General features: G+C 66.9%; 2 protein-coding genes across 2 annotated transcripts; one reads left to right on the plus strand and one right to left on the minus strand.

The window, feature by feature from the left end:
* Positions 1 to 424: 424 nt before the first annotated feature.
* PRAF2 (PRA1 domain family member 2) lies at positions 425 to 4123 on the plus strand. Its single transcript, XM_089770204.1, has 3 exons — positions 425 to 636; positions 2276 to 2493; positions 2897 to 4123. Exons 1-3 carry the CDS (start codon positions 458 to 460, stop codon positions 3034 to 3036), a joined length of 537 nt encoding a protein of 178 aa, XP_089626330.1. The 5' UTR covers positions 425 to 457; the 3' UTR covers positions 3037 to 4123.
* A 799-nt stretch (positions 4124 to 4922) lies between these two features.
* Positions 4923 to 19230, minus strand: CCDC120 (coiled-coil domain containing 120). The gene is made up of 10 exons (XM_075918594.2): positions 18938 to 19230; positions 12200 to 12318; positions 11827 to 11951; positions 10497 to 10601; positions 9131 to 9338; positions 8344 to 8400; positions 8058 to 8238; positions 7016 to 7120; positions 6206 to 6805; positions 4923 to 5782 (listed from the first exon to the last, which is right to left on the minus strand). Exons 2-10 carry the CDS (start codon positions 12246 to 12248, stop codon positions 5680 to 5682), a joined length of 1533 nt encoding a protein of 510 aa, XP_075774709.2. The 5' UTR covers positions 12249 to 12318; positions 18938 to 19230; the 3' UTR covers positions 4923 to 5679.
* Between the last annotated feature and the right edge of the window lie 411 nt (positions 19231 to 19641).

The following is a 19641-nucleotide window of genomic DNA, read 5'->3' on the forward strand; positions in this document are numbered from 1 at the left end:
AGGCACCCCCACCGCAGCCCCCCAAGACACACCCCTCCCGCCGGGGCAGCAGCAGATCGCAATGGGAGCTGGGGAGAGAACCCAGGTGCCCAGGCTCCCAGCCCCCCAACACCCACCCCCAGAATCCAGGCGACCTGGCTCCCAGCCCCCCACCCGCTCTAACCACTCCCCCAGAACCCAAGAGTCCTGGCTCCTAGCCCCCCCGCAAGAACCCAGGAGTCCTGGCTCCTAGCCCCCTCCCACTCTAGCCCCCCCGCAAGAACCCAGGAGTCCTGGCTCCTAACCCCCTCCCACTCTAGCCCCCCCGCAAGAACCCAGGAGTCCTGGCTCCCGGCCCCGCCCCTCTGCGTAGCCTCCAAGACTCCATTTCCCAGGCGGCCCCGCGGCGCACAGGCGGGCGGGGGCGCGACGCGGCGCGGTGCATGCCGGGGGCTGTAGTCCCGCCGCCCCTCCGAAGATGTCCGAGGTGCGGCCGCCACCGCTGCGGGCGCTGGATGATTTTCTGCTGGGCCCCGCGCGCCTGGCGGCCCCGGACCCGCGCGACCCGCAGCGCTGGAGGAACCGGGTCCTCAACAACCTGCTCTACTACCAGAGCAACTACGGGCTGGGCCTGGGGCTGGCGCTGCTGCTGGGGGGGTCAGTGCAAGGGGGGGGTCAGTGCAAGGGGGGGGGTCAGTGCAAGGGGGCTGCGATGCTGGAGGGTCAGTGGACGAGGTGGGGGCTGTAATGCTGGGGGGTGGAAGGGGTGGGGGCTGCAATGCTGGGGGGTCAGTACAAGGGGTGGGGGCTGCAATGGTGGGGGGCGGTGGAAGGGGTGGGGGCTGCAATGGTGGGGGGGCGGTGGAAGGGGTGGGGGCTGCGATGCTGGGGGGCGGTGGAAGGGGTGGGGGCTGCAATGGTGGGGGGGCGGTGGAAGGGGTGGGGGCTGCGATGCTGGGGGGTCAGTACAAGGGGTGGGGGCTGCAATGGTGGGGGGCGGTGGAAGGGGTGGGGGCTGCAATGGTGGGGGGGCTGCGGAAGGGGTGGGGGCTGCGATGCTGGGGGGCGGTGGAAGGGGTGGGGGCTGCAATGGTGGGGGGGCGGTGGAAGGGGTGGGGGCTGCGATGCTGGGGGGTCAGTACAGGGGTGGGGGCTGTAGTGGGCGGGAGGGCGGTGGAAGGGGTGGGGGCTGCAATGGTGGGGGGGCGGTGGAAGGGGTGGGGGCTGCAATGGTGGGGGGGCTGCGGAAGGGGTGGGGGATGCGGTGCTGGGGGGTCACTACAAGGGGTGGGGGCTGCAGTGGTGGGGGGGCGGTGGAAGGGGTGGGGGCTGCGATGCTGGGGGGTCAGTACAAGGGGGTGGGGGCTGTAGTGGGCGGGAGGGCGGTGGAAGGGGTGGGGGCTGCAGTGCTGGGGGGTCACTACAAGGGGTGGGGGCTGTGATGCTGGGGGGTCACTACAAGGGGTGGGGGCTGTAGTGATGGGGAGGGCGGTGGAAGGGGTGGGGGCTGCGATGCTGGGGGGCGGTGGAAGGGGTGGGGGCTGCAATGGTGGGGGGGCTGCGGAAGGGGTGGGGGCTGCGGTGCTGGGGGGTCACTACAAGGGGTGGGGGCTGCAGTGGTGGGGAGGGCGGTGGAAGGGGTGGGGGCTGTGATGCTGGGGGGGCTGCGGAAGGGGTGGGGGCTGCGGTGCTGGGGGGCTGTGATGCTGGGGGGGCTGTGGAAGGGGTGGGGGCTGCGGTGCTGGGGGGTCACTACAAGGGGTGGGGGCTGCAGTGGTGGGGAGGGCGGTGGAAGGGGTGGGGGCTGTGATGCTGGGGGGGCTGCGGTGCTGGGGGGTCACTACAAGGGGGGGCAGTTCTGCAGGCTAGGGCCGTGACCGTGCAGTCGATTCAGAGTAACCGATAAGCGAAAGCTCGCGGGCGAACGCCATCGCCTACACGCCCCCTGCCCCCGCCCCAGTGCATGTTTTAGCCTCTGGCCAGCAGCCCGGCTCCGTCCTGGCTCGCGGGGTCCGAGGCCCTCCCCCCGGCGGCGCTGCATGCTAAGTGTGTTGAAGGCAGCAACCTGGGGGGGTAGGGGCCCCCGGGACAGGCCCCGAGCGCACTGGCTGTCGGCCCCAGGGGCTCTGGACCACTCGACCAGCGGATAATCCGCGCGGTTACTCGCCTGCTCCGTGAACCGACCCCAACACCCCAGCTGCCGGCTCTGTGCTGGGGGGGAGCCCTGCACGCCCTGGAGGGATCTGTCGGGGGGGCACCTGGCGGCCTGGCCCCTCACCCCGCCCTGCCCCCCCAGGTACTTCCGGCCCCTGCAGACCCTGCTGTCCGGCTGCTCCGTGACACTCGTCTTCGTCGCCTTCGTCTGGGCGGCCGAGCACAAGGCCCCGGTTCGGCGCTTCCGGCGCAGCTACCCCGGCGCCAGCCTCCTGGGCGTGCTGGGGGGCGCCTACGGCCTGGCCTCCCTGCTAGGGGGCTCCGAGGTCTTCCTGCTGACCATCGCCCTGCCCGTCTCCAGTGAGTGGGGGGCAGGGCTGGGGCGATTGAGGTGGGGGGAGGGCGTGGGGCAGACCGGAGGGAAAGGGTCAAGGTTGATGGGGTGGTATTGGGGGAGGGCAGAAGTGGGGCAGGGGAATTCCTGGGACAGTGCCGGGGGGGGGTGTTCAGATCAGTGGTCGCATGCTGTGTTGCTGTACACTGGCGTGGGTGAATGTGGATGCAAAGGGCCTTTGCTTTCCTGGCAGCATCCTTGGGGGGGGGGACAGGTGCATTTGCTCTAGTGCATGCCTGCATGCAGCTGTACATCACATGCATTCCCATCTGGCATTGACCTGGGGGGGGGCAGTTCTTAGCAAAAGCCAGGGCCTGTTTCAGCCCCTCTTGCCCCCCCTTCTCTCCCTCCCCTCCCCCCCCCCCACAGCGATGCTCATCCATGCCTCCTTTCGGCTCCGCAACCTCAAGAATAAAATCGAGAACAAGATCGAGAGCATTGGGCTGAGGAGGACGCCCATGGGGCTGCTGCTAGAGGCCTTGGGCCAGGAACAAGAGGCTGGCTCTTAAGGACCCCTTCCCAGCCCCTCACCGTTGCCTCGGGCCTGCGCTTCGCTACTCTCCTCCGCACTACTGGCCGGATGCAGCGTCCCTCTGAGTCAAGCCAGGGCCTTGAATCTGGAGCGGGGGAGGGGGAGGATGAGTGGCGGCGGGCCTGCGGCATGCCCCCCCCCCCCACGTGAGTTGAGAGAGAGCCACAGAGTGTGGAGAGAGGATGGGCGACGAACTGTGGAACTGCTTGGCACATGATTTGACCCAAAGGTCTGGAAAGTTGAGGAGCGGCCGCCGTGGTAAACCTGTGGGACTACCTGCCACATGATTTGATCTAGGAGTCCAGTGAAGGGTACTCACTTGAACTACCACGTTTTGACCCTGCAGCTTAGAGAATTTAGCAGAGAATGGGGAGCGGCTAACTTGTGGAATTGCCTGACACATCATTTACCCCAGAGGCCAACCCCCTAGCTTGTTTATGTAGGCCCTACCTAAAGAGCATGTTTATACAGCAAAGAAACAAGCAAGGGGTTAGGGGGAGGATACTGGGGGGTATTAAAAGGGGACCCAGAAGAGGCCCTGAGCAGTCAGTGGGATGCTGCATTGAAAGTATTTATCTACAACTCCTGCTAATTATATGAGGAGTAAAAACAACTATTACAATAAAACGTCAGTGCCGTTTCTTGCTATAAAAGCTTGCATAGCTGGAGGGCGGGGGGTGCCAAGGCCTGTCCCCTCTAGCGGGTGCTGGCTCTCTTCCAGCCCCAGGGCCCACACCAGGGGTGAGGAATGGGGCACGGGGCTTTAACTTGTGTAGGAAAAAAAGTCCCCAGTTTCCTGTGAATTTGTGGCAATTGCAGCCATGTTTGCTAATGCTCCCTGCAGAGAATGCCAAAAACCTGGAAATGCTTTTCAGAAGCCCCCCCACGTCTTGTCCCAACGGGAATGTAATCCAGATTTTCCCCACTATACATCTGGGGGAGAAAACCCCCTGGAGAAATCCTCCAAAATCCAGAAAACCAATTTTACAAATTTCCTGCTCTTTTTCCCCCTTGTGAATTTTCCTTAAAAAGTATCCCTGCCCCTTTTTTGCCTTTTGGGGGGGGGGGGGAACTATGGACAAACAGTAAAGTCCCCTGAAAACCTGGTAAAGAAGATCAAGGTTCTCTCCCCCCTCCCCCTCCCGGACACACACGGTTTACGTAGGCCAGGTCTCCCAAAGGTGCTTGAAGGAAACCCAGGGAAATGCAAAATTCTGCTCTGGGAAGTCTTTGGGGAAGTCTCTGGGCTGTATGTGACAAGAGGTCAGCGCAAATGAGCACACTGATCCCTTCTGATAGGACTGACTGAAGGATGCCTGCTCTTTTTCTCCAGTTAACCCGTGGAACTCCTTGCCTCATTATTTCTCTCCCCCCCTCCCCCGGAAGTTTTAGCAGATTTCAGTAGTGAACCTGGGGCCGAGCAGAAAGGCTGCCAGCTTGTATGGGAGGTCAGCATGGTGCCTTCTGGCTATTTAATCTGTACATTTGGGATAGTTTCCCCCCTCCAAAATGAAACCCAAAATCCCCTCCCCTGCCCCAGGGCCCTGCCAGATGCAGTGGTGTGAGCAGTGGGATCCCCTGGAAATCTGCTGCTTGGGGGATAAGGGCAACCACTCTCCTGCCACCCACCATGTCCCTTGCTGGGAGGGGACATTTAACTCCCCTCTTGGCAGACCCAGGTAGGGATCGGTTCCCCCGGGCCGGTCTCAGCTCTGCTGGTGGCCCCCCAAACCCAAGCCAGGGTCCCATTTTGCCCTGTTCCTCCCCCAGCGGAAGGGCTGGAAACACTCCCCCCCCCCCCACGGTCGGGCCAGGCCCTGCTGCTGTCCGTGCCCACGCCCAGCCATGCCACGTGCCACAGCCTCGCCTTCGCGCTCTGTATTGTACAAACCCCGCGCCGCACAGTGACCAGTCTGAAACCGCACAAAACATTCCCGTCACAAAGCCGCGGGCCGGGCACCGGAGCCCGGCGCATGCTGGTGCCCCCCGCTAACAACCTGTGGCTCGTGGGGCGGGGGGAGGCGGAGCTGGCAGCAGCGCCCCCCTCCCCCAACCCCCCCAATAAAATCCAGTTGGAAAAGGAAAAAAGTGACTTTTGTGTGTGTCTGTGCAACTCGAACAGGAAACGCCCGGCCAGGCCGGGGAGGGGAGGGGACTGTCCAGGGGAGGGGAGGGGACTGTCGGGGGGGGGGTGTCATCCAAGAGGCCGTAAGACTGGGGCAGCCAGGAGCTCGATGGATGGGGATGGGTCTGCGTGAGAGTCTGGGGGGTGGGCAGGGTCTGTGTGGAAGGGGACTGGTAGCTGGGGGGGTTGGCTAGGACTTTGAGAAGGAAGAGGGCTTTTGGGGGGGGGCGCTGTAGATTCCCCAGCCAGGGCCTCCCCCCCGTCTGAACATTTAGGAGATTAGGTTTGCTTGGGAGGGGTCTCAGTCCATAGGTCTGGGGCCCGGGGGGGGGGGGGGTTCTGTGCCTCGCTGCACTCTGCCAGGGTGGGGGGGCGGGCAGCGTGCATCTCCCTCCCCCCCGCTATTCAGTGCCTCTGATGCATGTTCCCCCCCGTCCAGCAGGGGAGCCCTCCCCAGTCAGATTAAATCCCTCGCTCTCCCCGGCCCCCCAGGGGTCAGACCAGCGTCCCTGGGGGGTGTCTTTCCACGTCCAGGGGGGGCCCCAGGCCAGGGGAGGGGGCGCCGGGCGTGTCCGGGTACAGGAGGTCTGCGAAGGGTCTGCCAGGAGAGGCGAAGAGACAGACAGAGGGGGAAGGAGGGACAGACAGGAGGGGGACGGGGGGACAGACAGGAGGGGGACGGGGGGAGAGAGAGAGAAGAGAGATTAGCCAGAAAAGGGGGGTGAAGTCACAACAGATAAATCACCATTCCCCGGACCTTTCCTGGGTCCCTTGCTCCCCCTCCCAGAGGCCTGGGGTGCGTCTACTGCCCCCCCCACTTCCAGGGATGCCTGGGTCTCCCCCACCAAGCACTCCTGAGCAGAGCCAGCCGCCTGAGTCATCCCCCCCCCCACACCACCCAGGGAGAGGTCTGGCCAGTGGAGAGAGGGCGACACCCCAGCAAGACACACAAGCCCCCCCCCGGGAGGATAGTGGGGAAAGGGGGGGGTCTCAGGGCTGCCAGCCCACCCAACGCCCGTACCTGCCCTGCAGCGGCTGCCCAGCGTAGCTCAGCGAATGGGGCAGGTAGCCCCCCGGCTCCGGCCGGGGGTGGGGATCAGGCCAGCCGTAGGGGGGCCCCCCTCTCCTGTCCCGGGCTGGGGGTGGGGCGCCCCCCGCCCCCCCGGCGTTGCGGAGGTACCAGTTCCGGAGGCCTTCCAGGGCCAAGGCTTTGTGGGCGGCCCGGGGCAGATGCTGCGGGGCGGGAGGCGGCAGCTGGCTCGGGGGAGGGGGCCCGCAGGACTTGGCCCGCCCCACCCGGCGCGGCAGGGGGCTCTCGGGGTACCCCCAGCTGGGAGGTGGGGGGCCGTCCCGGCGCGACAGGTGGTCCCCCGCCGGCCCACATTGGCGCTCCAGGTAATAGTCCAGCAGCAGTTCGGCGTAGGGAGGGCGGGGGGGGCCGCGGATGGGGGGGTCGTCGGGGGGCCTCCCCCGCTCAATCAAGGCCTCGGAGCTGTTGCTGCGGCGGGTCCGGGCGGCGAAGGCTGGGGGGGCCCGGTCGATACTGGGGTCCCGGCTGGGGGGGCCGAGCTGGGAATCCTGGCTCCCAGACCACTGGCGGGTGGCTGTGGGGGCATCCGGCCTGGGGGGGGCAGAAAAAAGAGGGGGGGTTAGTGAAGGCTGAGGCATGAAAGGCAATTCAAACTCAGTCCCCACCCCCCACCTTGGCCCCCGGCCAGAGGCTCCCCCCAGCGCACCCCCCACCCAGACAGATCCCGCTCAGCGTGATGGGACCCAGAGGGGAGAAACTGAGTCACAACGGAGGGCGCCGTGGGTGCCGTGGGGGGCGTACCTGAAGCTGTGGCTCCCGCTGCAGATGCTCCGGGTCAGAACCGGGGTGGCTGGGACACTCCGGCCCTCAAAGCTCGACACACTCCGGGGCAGGGTCCGATTCGGGCTGGGGGGAGGAAAGGAACCTGAGACCAGCTGGGCCCGGCCGGGGGAGGGGAATGTGGGTGGGGGAGAGACGAGCTGGGAGCAGAGGAGCGGTTCTGAACGGGGGCGGGGCATTGGATGAGGGAGGGGAATGGGGGGGAGACAGGGAGAGACCAGCCGGGTGCAGAGGAGGGGGTCTGAAGGGGAGGGTGGGGCACTGGATGGGGGAGGGGAATGGGGGGGGACAGGGAGAGACCAGCCGGGTGCAGAGGAGGGGGTCTGAAGGGGGGGCGGGGCACTGGACGGGGGAGGGGAATGGGGGGGAGACAGGGAGAGACCAGCCGGGTGCAGAGGAGGGGGTCTGAAGGGGAGGGCGGGGCACTGGACGGAAGAGGGGAATGCGGGGGGGGAGACAGGGAGAGACCAGCCGGGTGCAGAGGAGGGGGTCTGAAGGGGAGGGCGGAGCACTGGACGGGGGAGGGGAATGGGGGAGGGACAGGGAGAGACCAGCCGGGTGCAGAGGAGGGGGTCTGAAGGGGAGGGCGGGGCACTGGACGGGGGAGGGGAATGGGGGAGGGACAGGGAGAGACCAGCCGGGTGCAGAGGAGGGGGTCTGAAGGGGAGGGCGGGGCACTGGACGGGGGAGGGGAATGGGGGGCAGACAGGGAGAGACCAGCCGGGTGCAGAGGAGGGGGTCTGAAGGGGAGGGCGGGGCACTGGACGGGGGAGGGGAATGGGGGGGCAGACAGGGAGAGACCAGCCGGGTGCAGAGGAGGGGGTCTGAAGGGGAGGGCGGGGCACTGGACGGAAGAGGGGAATGCGGGGGGGGAGACAGGGAGCGACCAGCCGGGTGCAGAGGAGGGGGTCTGAAGGGGGGGCGGAGCACTGGATGGAAGAGGGGAATGTGGGGGGGAGACAGGGAGCGACCAGCCGGGTCTGAAGCGGGGGGTTGTACGTACCTGGTGGGGGTGGCTAGTGAGCTGCGGCGGCTGGCAGCCCCCCCGCACAGATCTGGGAGGGGCGTTCGCCAGCCGGGCCGCCGGTCAGGGCTGCCGGAGACGGCGCGCAGGTGATCCCGGCTGCGGGGGGGCGAGGGGCGCTCGGGGCCCCCCTTGAGCAGGTGGGCGCCATGGGGGTGGTCTGGGGAGAGAACGCAAGGCACAGGATGGGACCCAGGCATCCAGCCCACCTCCCCGCTCTAACCACTAGGCCGCACTCCCCTCCCGGGCATCCGGACCCACTCACCGTTGTCGTGAGCGGCTGAGTCGGAAAGGGAGCTGTTCTCGGAGGTGAAGGCCTCGTCTGGGGGGGTTGGAAAGGAGCAGACAGGTCAGTCCCCTCCACATCCCGGTACCAGCCCCCCAGGCCGGCAACGCTGCACCCCACGTACAGCTCCGGCGTGTCCGGGGGCCTCCAAGGCAGCAGGGGCAGCGAGGGGTGATGGAGGAGGATGGGCTGGGGGCCAGGGGCCCTTTGGGTTCTCGGGGGTGTGGGCAATGAAAGCTTGGGAGTGGGGGGTTTGGGCTGGGCTGTCGGGGCTGAGACGGGGCTTGGCTGGGGGGCTGGGCAGGGATGCGGGGGGATGGAAGAGTGGCTGGGTTGGGGGGCTGGGCAGGGCTGTAGGGAGATGGGAAGGGTCGGGGATGAGGGGAGTGGGTGGGAGGCTGGGATAAGGGGGGCTGGGTGGGGGATGGGAAGGGCTGAGGGGAGATGCGGAGGGGGCGGGACTGAGGGGGAATAAGCAGGGCAGTTAGGGAGATGGGAGGGGCTGGGATGAGGGGGGTTGGGCAGGGCTGCGGGGGGATGGGAAGGGGCGGGGCTGCGGGGGGGCTGGGAAGGGGCGGGGCTGCAGGGGGCTGGGAAGGGGCGGGGCTGCAGGGGGCTGGGAAGGGGCGGGGCTGCGGGGGGCTGGGCGGGGCTGCGGGGCGCTGGGCGGGGCTGCAGGGAGATGGGAAGGGGTGGGGCTGCGGGGGGCTGGGCGGGGCTGCAGGGGGGTGAGGGGGGACCGGGCGGGGCTGGCGGGGGTTCTCACCGTGCGTTCCCCGGGGCGCTCCCAGCCGGGCCTGCGTCTCCCCGAGCTGCCCCTCCAGTTCGCGCAGGCGCTGGGCCGCCTCGGCCTGGACCCGCCGGCGCCGGCGCCGCTGCTGATCCGACAGCTCCGGGGCCAGGGCCAGACGCCGCGCAGCCTCCACCACCTGCCGCTGGATGGCCAGCTCCCGGCACAGCTCCCACGCCAGCGCCTGGGGGACGGGGGTTAGACTGTGCCCCCCAAGCCCTGCCCCAGCCCCCCCCCCAGCTCCCACGCCAGCGCCTGGGGGACGGGGGTTAGACTGTGCCCCCCAAGCCCTGCCCCAGCCCCCCCCCCCAGCTCCCACGCCAGCGCCTGGGGGACGGGGGTCAGACTGAGCCCCCCGAGCCCTGCCCCAGCCCCCCCCCACAGCTCCCACGCCAGCGCCTGGGGGACGGGGGTTAGACTGTGCCCCCCAAGCCCTGCCCCAGCCCCCCCCCCAGCTCCCACGCCAGCGCCTGGGGGACGGGGGTTAGACTGTGCCCCCCAAGCCCTGCCCCAGCCCCCCCCCCCAGCTCCCACGCCAGTGCCTGGGGGATGGGGGTTAGACTGTGCCCCCCAAGCCCTGCCCCAGCCCCCCCCAGCTCCCACGCCAGCGCCTGGGGGACGGGGGTCAGACTGAGCCCCCCAAGCCCTGCCCCAGCCCCCCCCCACAGCTCCCACGCCAGCGCCTGGGGGACGGGGGTTAGACTGTGCCCCCCAAGCCCTGCCCCAGCCCCCCCCCCCACAGCTCCCACACCAGCACCTGGGGGACGGGGGTTAGACTGTGCCCCCCAAGCCCTGCCCCAGCCCCCCCCCCCCAGCTCCCACGCCAGCGCCTGGGGGACGGGGGTTAGACTGTGCCCCCCAAGCCCTGCCCCAGCCCCCCCCCCAGCTCCCACGCCAGCGCCTGGGGGACGGGGGTTAGACTGAGCCCCCCAAGCCCTGCCCCAGCCCCCCCCCCACAGCTCCCACGCCAGCGCCTGCGGGACGGGGGTTAGACTGTGCCCCCCAAGCGCTGCCCCAGCCCCCCCCCCCAGCTCCCACGCCAGCGCCTGGGGGACGGGGGTTAGACTGTGCCCCCCAAGCGCTGCCCCAGCCCCCCCCCCCAGCTCCCACGCCAGCGCCTGCGGAACGGGGGTTAGACTGAGCCCCCCAAGCCCTGCCCCAGCCCCCCCCCCACAGCTCCCACGCCAGCGCCTGGGGGAACAACCCATAGCAGCTGCCCACAATCTCCCCCCACTCCCTCCAGCTCCCTTCACAGCTCCCACTCTGTCTAGGAAGGGCTGAAGCGCTCACAGCTCTCCTCCCAATGCCCCCCCCTCCCCCGGTTGTCCAGTCCCCTCCTCACTTCGGCTCCAGGTCCCCGGTGGGTGGGCGCCACTCTCCTGCGGATGGGCTGGGGTCTCTCCCCTGGCTCCAGCGGGTACTCAGGGGGCAGCTTCCCCGTCAGCTCCTGGCAGAGGGGACAAGGGCACAAGCATTAGGAGACCAGCCTACTGTTGCTGCGCAGCTAATGGGAGCTAACAACCTCCTGCCATTGGAGGGGAAGCGGGTAGCGGAGGAAAACAATGTACTACAGACAGCCGCCAGCTAACAGGGCTGCCCCAGCGCGTCTAGGCTGAGGGAGGAAAGTGCAGGCTCTGGGTTCAAATCCTGGTGAGTGGAGAAAGATAACAACCTACTGTCACTGATGGGGGATTGGAGAACAACCTACTAGCACCTCACAGCAAAAGGCGCTGAGCCATTAGGTGTAGGGGCACTCGAGGGAGATGCTCCAGTTTGTGGGCTGGATACCAAGGATAACAACCTACTACCGCTGATGGGATGGAGCGGGATAAGAACCTACTATGGCTACTCAGCTCACCGCATTTGCATCCTCAGATTTAGCAGGGACAGGCCAGGGTGCCGAATCATTAAGAAAAGGATAGAGAGCAAGACAGAGACTCCCTCGTTGCCTCTGTATAAATCCACGGGGCGCCCACCGCTCGAACGCTGCGCACAGACGTGGCTGCCTCCGCTCCAGAAAGGTCTCTTGGCTTTGTAAACGGTTCAGAGAAGGGCAACACAAATTATTCGGGGCTTGGCCCGGGGCCCACATGAAGAGATTAAACAGACTGGGACTCTTCAGCTTCGAAAAGAGGAGACGAAAGCGGGATCGGAGAGAGCTCTATACAGTCATGACAGGTGCGGAGGAAGTGACTAAGGAAAAGTGATGGACTTGTTCCCATAACACAAGAACTAGGGGTCATCAGATGAAATAAACAGGCAGCAGTGTTAAACCCAAGGGAAGTGTTCTTCACGCAGTCAACCTGTGGAACTCCCTGCCGGAGGATGCTGTGCAGGCCAGGACTGTAACAGGGTTCACAAAAGAGCTAGAGAAATTCACGGAGGACAGGTCTGTGGATGGCTGTTGGCCAGGCCAGGCCGGGAGGGTGTCCCTGGCCTGTTTCTCCAATGCTGGGAATGGGCGACAGGGGAGGATCGCTGGACGGTTCCTTGGTCTGATCACTCCCCGGGGGCACCTGGCACTCGCTGCTGTTGGCCGACAGGACACTGAGCTGGATGGCCCTTTGCTCTGGCTGCTCATGTTCAGATCCTGCTTACAGCTGTCAGGCAGAGGGGTGGAGAAGGACAACAGCCTACTACAGCCGCGCAGCCAGCAAGGCCGGGCTACTCACCGCCTCCTGCAGACACACCCGCCGCAGCTCGGCCACCCGCAGCCCCAGCGCCTCCCGCAGGCCCCGCTGCCGTTCCAGCAGCTCCTGCAGCCGCAGCCGCCCGCCGGGCGCCCAGGACAGCACATCTGCAGGGAGAGGGGCTGCGAGTCAGAGCTGATGGGGGGGGGGAGATGGGAAGGAGGGGCAAGGGAGTCCGAGAGGGTGGAGATGGGAGGAGGGGGGAGGGGGCGCCGCTGCGAGGAGCAGGGGAGATTTATGGGGGGGGTCGCAGGCAGATTTGGGGGGGTGCTCAGACGCAGAGTCAGGCAAGGGGTGGGGTCAGGGCCCGGAGTCTTGGGGGCGGGGCCAGCGTCCTTGGGGGCGGGGCCATTACCTGCTGAGCTGTAGCTGGAGGAGGTGAGGAGCTGCCCTTTGACCTCCATGCTGGGGGTGAGGGGCAGGGCGGGGGTGGGGTCAGGCCGCCCCTAGCGCCATGAGCCACGACCCCAACGTCTGCAGAGGAGAGAGAGAGATGGAGTGAAGGGGGGGGACCCAGGGTGCCCCCCCCACAATCTGCTCCTGCCATGGGGCCAGAGAGCAGCCAGTGCCCCCTAGAGGGGACAGGCCCCAGGGCCCCCCATGGCAGGCAAGATCTCCGGGGAAGGAAAATTCCAGCCCACCCCCACCCCTGACCCTCAGCCCCCCTCCCCAGCTAAGCCAATCACCAGTTCCCACTCCCCTCCTAGATCCAGGAGAAAACCCAGGCGTCCGGGCTCCCAGCCCCCCTGCTCTAACCACTAGGCCCCACTCCCCTCCCAGAGCTGAGAGAGAGAACCCAGCAGTCCTGGCGCCCAGCCCCCACTCCCAAAGGGAACATGTCCCAGGCCCACGATGGGACCCCAAAGGGACAGGGCAACCAGGGATGTGGGACTCCCCTGTGGGGTGCCCCACGGCTGCCATGGGGCAGGCCTGAGAACAGCCCAGCTCTCCCAGCCCCGCAGAAGTGGCCCTGGGACCCAGGCATCTAGCCCCAGCCCCCTAACCTGCCCACCGGCCACCTCCACTCCCGAGGGGACGTGGGGTCCAGCCCCAGCCCCTGCCAGGCCCACGCAGCGCGGCCTGCAACCAGCGCGAGGACCCAGGCGTCTGGAATCGGCTCTGGGCGGGTTTCTCATGATCCACCCAAGTTCCTGGCTCTGGGCTGTGGGGGGTCGGCAGTGAGTGGTGCCCAGGGGCTGGGGGGTCAGGAGCTGCGGAGTGGGGGGGCACCCAGGGGTTGGGGGGCAGAGCTGCGTGGTGGGGGGCGCCCAGGGGCTGGGGGGCAGAGCTGCAGAGTGGGGGGGGCCCAGGGGCTGGGGGGGCAGAGCTGCGTGGTGGGGGGCGCCCAGGGGCTGGGGGGCAGAGCTGCAGAGTGGGGGGGGCCCAGGGGCTGGGGGGGCAGAGCTGCGTGGTGGGGGGCGCCCAGGGGCTGGGGGGGCAGAGCTGCATAGTGGGGGGGGCCCAGGGGCTGGGGGGGCAGAGCTGCGTGGTGGGGGGCGCCCAGGGGCTGGGGGGGGGGCAGAGCTGCGTGGTGGGGGGGTGCCCAGGGGCTGGGGGGCAGAGCTGCATAGTGGGGGCGGCGCCCAGGGGCTGGGGGGGCAGAGCTACGTGGTGGGGGGCGCCCAGGGGCTGGGGGGCAGAGCTGCGTGGTGGGGGGCGCCCAGGGGCTGGGGGGGCAGAGCTGCGTGGTGGGGGGGCGCCCAGGGGCTGGGGGGGCAGAGCTGCGTGGTGGGGGGGCGCCCAGGGGCCGTGGGACCGGAAGCCCTTGCGACACCCCCACCCCCACACGCCGCCGTGTCTGGCCCCCGAGGCGCATCCCAGCCCCGGGCAGGACCCGACAGATCCCTCCCGGGAGACTCAGCAGCGATTTCCTGCCAACACCTTCCCCGCGTCCCAGCCCGGAGCTTCCGGCCCCGCTCCCCGCCCCGCGCCAGGAGGGAACCCAGGCGTCCGGGCCCCTCCCCCCCAGAGCCGGGGGGGACCCCAGGAGTCGGGGCTCCCGGCCCCCCAACTCAGGAATTAGCCCCACTGGTCCTTGAGGGGACGCTGTTCCGGGGGGAGCTGAGAGCAGCCCCCCGCCCAGCAAACGGGGGAGGGGTCGAGGCGGGGGCGGGGCCGGATCCGGAGTGACTCCGGAGTGACCCTGGGGGAGCTCAGACCAGCCCCTCCCCCCCCGTCTAACTTTGTTCCGCGAGCGGAAAACACTCGAGTTCGCGGCTCGGAGCCCCGGGAGTTCCCGTGGGAGCCGATCCAGGCCTGGGGGGCTTTGCCCTCTGCCCCCCCGATAGGATTTGGGGGAGGGCTAATGCCCCGCCCCCGGCCGCTGCGCGCGCAGGCAGGACTCACCGGGGCGCAGGGAGCCCCCACGCGAGACCGACCCGCTGGAACCTGGGAGCGAAGTGCCGCGATCCGAGGACACGCCGGGGAGCGGGGGCGGGGCCGCGCCTTTAACCCCTGGCGCGCCGGGGCCGGGCCGGGCTGACACGCAGCCAGGTACACAGCGCCCGGGACAGGCAGCCTGGGACAGACATCCAGGACAGGCAGCCAGGTACACAGCGCCCGGGACAGGCAGCCTGGGACAGACATCCAGGACAGGCAGCCAGGTACACAGCGCCCGGGACAGGCAGCCTGGGACAGACATCCAGGACAGGCAGCCAGGTACACAGCACCTGGGACAGGCAGCCTGGGACAGACACCCAGGACAGGCAGCCAGGTACACAGCACCTGGGACAGGCAGCCAGGTACACAGCACCTGGGACAGGCAGCCTGGGACAGACATCCAGGACAGGCAGCCAGGTACACAGCGCCCGGGACAGGCAGCCTGGGACAGACATCCAGGACAGGCAGCCAGGTACACAGCACCTGGGACAGGCAGCCTGGGACAGACATCCAGGACAGGCAGCCAGGTACACAGCACCTGGGACAGGCAGCCAGGTACACAGCGCCCGGGACAGGCAGCCTGGGACAGACATCCAGGACAGGCAGCCAGGTACACAGCACCTGGGACAGGCAGCCAGGTACACAGCGCCCGGGACAGGCAGCCTGGGACAGACATCCAGGACAGGCAGCCAGGTACACAGCACCTGGGACAGGCAGCCTGGGACAGACATCCAGGACAGGCAGCCAGGTACACAGCACCTGGGACAGGCAGCCTGGGACAGACATCCAGGACAGGCAGCCAGGTACACAGCACCTGGGACAGGCAGCCTGGGACAGACATCCAGGACAGGAAGCCAGGTACACAGCACCTGGGACAGGCAGCCAGGTACACAGCGCCCGGGACAGGCAGCCTGGGACAGACATCCAGGACAGGCAGCCAGGTACACAGCACCCGGGACAGGCAGCCAGGGACACAGCACCTGCCACAGGCAGCTTGGGACAGGCAGCCAGAGACAGGGACTGGGACAGGCAGCCAGGGATGCAGAGCCCGGGACAGGCAGCTTGGTGGAGATACCCAGGACAGGCAGCTTGGTACAGACATCCAGGACAGGCAGCCAGGGACACAGCACCTGGGACAGGCAGCTTGGGACAGGCAGCCAGAGACAGTGACTGGGCCAGGCAGCCAGGGATGCAGAGCCCGGGACAGGCAGCCTGGTACAGACATCCAGGACAGGCAGCCAGGGACACAGTGCCTGGGACAGGCAGCCAGGCACACACTACCCAGGACAGGCAGCCAGAGACATAGTGACCGGAACAGGAAACCAGGGATACGCCAGCTCGGGACAAGCTGCCGGGAAAGGCAGTCAGGGACACACTGACTGGGACAAGCAGCCAGGTGTACGTCCCTGGGACAGGCACCTGGTGACATACTGCCTGGAACAGGCAGCCAGGTACACACCACCCAGGACAGGCCGCCAGGTGTACGCCTCCAAGGACAGGCAGCCTAGTGCACACCACCTGGGGACACACTACCCTGGGACAGGCCACCGGGAACAAACAGCCTGAGCCACGGCACCTGGGACACACAGCCAGGTAGACACCATCCCATTGCGCACACAGAGTGATCTACACACACGGGTGCACACCCCACGACACACACTGGGACACACACCCAGGGCTCTGCACACCATCTGCAGCATACCCCCAGGGACGTGGGCACACAGATGCACATGGGCAGATAACCCACAGACCATGAGACGCACACTTCTCTCCCACTCTCACAGTTACACACACCCACACAACATGTACATATACAAGACGACAGATGTACGCACAAGGCAAACACACAGAGTAACACACACTGCAACAATACACACCCAAGCCAACACACACTAGCACGCACACAGACCAAAAACTGGGCAACACCCCCTCATCACAACGCACACCACCTACGCACTAGGAACCCCACACTAACGCACCGATCCACTGACAACACCACACTTGCTGCCTCCTACACCAAATACACATAACACATCAACACAGGTTAACACAACAATACCGCACAAAACACATACACAATGCCATCCCCACACAAGTAATGCAGACCATAACAAACACAAAAGACACACAGCAACACAGCCAAACACCCACCCAAAAACAGCCACACAAGGAAACACACTACCACATTGGCACAGTGCGCGCACACACTAACAACTACACAAAGTAACACACGCTAGCATTCCAACACACACACACCCACACACCCTGACACATTCACAGCTACTCTGAGAAGAGTCCAGGTATCTGGAGGGATCTGCCCTCTCTGCTCCTGGCACTACAAGGGTTAAAGCGGCCTCGAGGCCTCCACTGATACCCAAAGGGCTCCCCATGATGTATCTGGGGACCCCCATCCACTGGCCGGGGGCCCTGGTGGTGCTACCCCTTCTGCCGGCACCATACAGGGCCAGGGGGCCCGTTCCAGGCATACCTGGAGGTGCATGGAGGGGGCAGGGGAGGCTGCCCACAGAACAGCCTGGAATGCCCCCCAGTGCAGCCCCATTGAACCCTCTGTTCCCTGGGGCTCCCCCCTCCAGTGCCCACAGCTCGGTGCCCCCCAGCGCCTGGCTCTGCCCGCCTGCTGAGATCCCTCCATCATTTTCCTCCTCAGTCTCCCATCGGGCTGAACCAAGCAGCCCCAAAACACAGGGCCATCCCCATCCCGCACCCCGCCTGGAGACTTGCTGACAGGCTTGGATGCTGGAAAAGCTGGAAAGGAATTCACACCTGAGCTCACCAGGACTTCCTGCTAACGGACACTGAGCCCCAGAAAACGGAAGCCCCCCTGCTGCGTGTTTCCCGTTCGGTGGCGGCTCCCCAGCTGCCCCGCCCCAGAAGTGGCTGCATCCTGGCACTGGGTGAGCCCTTTCTGAGTGGTGTTATATGCAGCTGTTGCCCAGCTGCCGTGCCCCAGAAGTGGCTGCATCCCAGCATTGGGGGAGCCCTCTCCAAGCGGCGTTATATGCAGCGGTTCTCCAGCTGCTCCATCCCAGAAGTGGCTGCATCCTGGCCCTGGGCGTGCCCTCTCCAATTGGCGTTATATGCGGCTGCTCCCCAGTCACCCTGCCCCAGAAGCGGCTGCATCCTAGTGCTGGGCGAGCCCTCTCTGAGCAGCATTATATGCAGCTGTTCCCCAGCTGCCCCACCCCAGAGGTAGTTGCAACACACTCCCCCAGCTAATGGCACTGGTACTTTCCCTCCTCCAGCGACGGCACGAGGGCACTGGTGGCACCGGTTGAACGAGCCTTCTGCATTCCAGTGCCCTGGCACCACCAGACCGGGAATGATTCATCTGTCGGACGGCAGCCAGGACGCCTGGGTTCTCGCCACAGCCCCAGGAAGGGAGCGGGGTCAGGTGGGTCAGGGCAAGGGGGGGCTGGAGGCCTGGGTTCTGTTCCCAGCTGCCCGCAGAGAGGGGCATCTTTGTGCATTTTCCTGACTCTCATTAAAATGGGGATTAACACAATCAGCTGACTCCAAAGCCGCTTAGGGGGCCGAAGACAATCCCTGAGCCAGGCCAGGCCCCTCCTGTCCCCCTGCTCTGTGCCCATTGATGGGGTGGGAACGGCTGCGAGGGTTTAATGCCCCCTTCCCACAGAGACCCTGGCCCAGGGTGATCCCGCAGCGGCCTCACCTCATGCCACAAAATAGGTCACTCTGCCAAGCAGCCAGGCCGGGCACGGCTCACCCCCCACCCCAGGAACCCAGGCAGCCGGACTCCAACCACTAGACCCCCTGCCCCTCCTGCGCCCTGGTTTGCCCCACTAGCCTCTCAGCATCAACTTCCCCAGACCCTGTTTCCAGTTCAAGTGACCCTCAGATCCAGACCTTTCCAGCTGCCCGGACACAGAAACAGCCCCCCCCCCGCATCCCCGGGAAGGACTGGCCTGACTGTGCAATGCAGCCACCTCTGGGGCAGAGCAGCTGGGGAACAGCCACACGGGGGGGAGGGGGGGGGGAAGAACTTGTTACACTAAACTCTGCCCAGCCGCCCGCTCCTCCCAGCATGGCACACCCAGGGCCCAGGCCTGCCTGCCAGGGGGCAGAGCCCCTGCCCAGCCCCCACCCGGCCCCACAGCACCCAATACCCAGCCCCCACCCAGCTCCCAGCCCCACGCATCGTCTGCTCAGCCCCCACCCAGCTCCCAGACCCACAGTGCCCAGGCCTGCCTGCCAGGGGGCAGAGCCCCTGCCCAGCCCCCACCCGGCCCCACAGCACCCTCTGCCCAGCCCCCACCGGGCTCCCAGCCCCACAGTACCCAGGCCTGCCTTCCAGGGGACAGCACCCTGTCCAGTCTCCCAGCCCAGTCTCTGCCCCACAGCGCCTGGACCTGCCTACCAGAGGACAGCACCCCTGCCCCATTCCCAGCCCCCCAGTGCCCAGGGGAGGATGCCCCTGCCCAGCCCTCAGCCCCACTCTCCACCCCGTGGTGCCCCTCAATGTCCTGGGGAATGCCCCCCCCCCCCCCGCCCAGCCCTCCATCCTGCTCCCTGACCCTGCCAGGGGAGGCTTTATCCCTCCCCACCCCCGAGCCAGCCAGCCCCCCGCTCTGGCTCAGCGGGGGGATCTGGTGCCCCATGGACGGGACAGGCCCCTGCCCCACCGAGCCAGCCCAGCCCCCTCCAGGCTATTTTCCGGGGGGGGGGGGTCTCTTACCTTTCCTCTCTCAGATGCGTTGTTCTGTTTCCTGGCTCGGGGGACGCACAACCGCCGCCGCGGGTGTGTGACCAGTCCGGGGGTGCAAGGGGGACCCCCCCGCCCCCGTTTAATCCAGCCAGCCAGTTCCCGGCTCTTTTTCGGCTGGAAAAGCCCTGGCTCCCAGTCCCCGCCGCCTGTTTCACACCCTCTCTGTCGCCAACAGGCGGAGGAGGGTGTGTGGTGGGGGGTTGCACAGCCGGACAGTCGCTGGCTGGTTACTGGGCCAATCGGCTCCCGGTGCAAGACAGGCAGAGGCACATTGTCACAGGCCGGGTGTAGCCCCCGCCCCCCACGCACAGGCGGGCCGGGTGTATCTCACACACACCCTGTGTGGTCACGCCAATCCGCCTGCTCCAGTGATTAACCCTTGGGGCGCCGGAGGGAATGTAGGGGGCGGGGCGCGGGGCGGCGCGGGGATGGGCTGTGAGGGGGGGCTTAAGGGGGTAGCACAAGCCACAACAAACTGAGCCACAGGGACCGACACCCCCGCACCCGGACAGCTGGAGCCCTGGCACACACGGAGATGCACAGTCGCACCGACACCGGTACACAGCGGCTACACACAGAGGCAGACAACCGCTCGCCCCGCAACACCTCACACGCACACTCAGACGCACCGCCGGACCCCTGCCATGGCAGCCGATACACACAGAGAGGTGAAC

Source organism: Pelodiscus sinensis, chromosome 18, assembly GCF_052426305.1.
Source record: "Pelodiscus sinensis isolate ZL-2025 chromosome 18, ASM5242630v1, whole genome shotgun sequence".
In the NCBI taxonomy this organism is placed as follows: Eukaryota; Metazoa; Chordata; order Testudines; family Trionychidae; genus Pelodiscus; species Pelodiscus sinensis.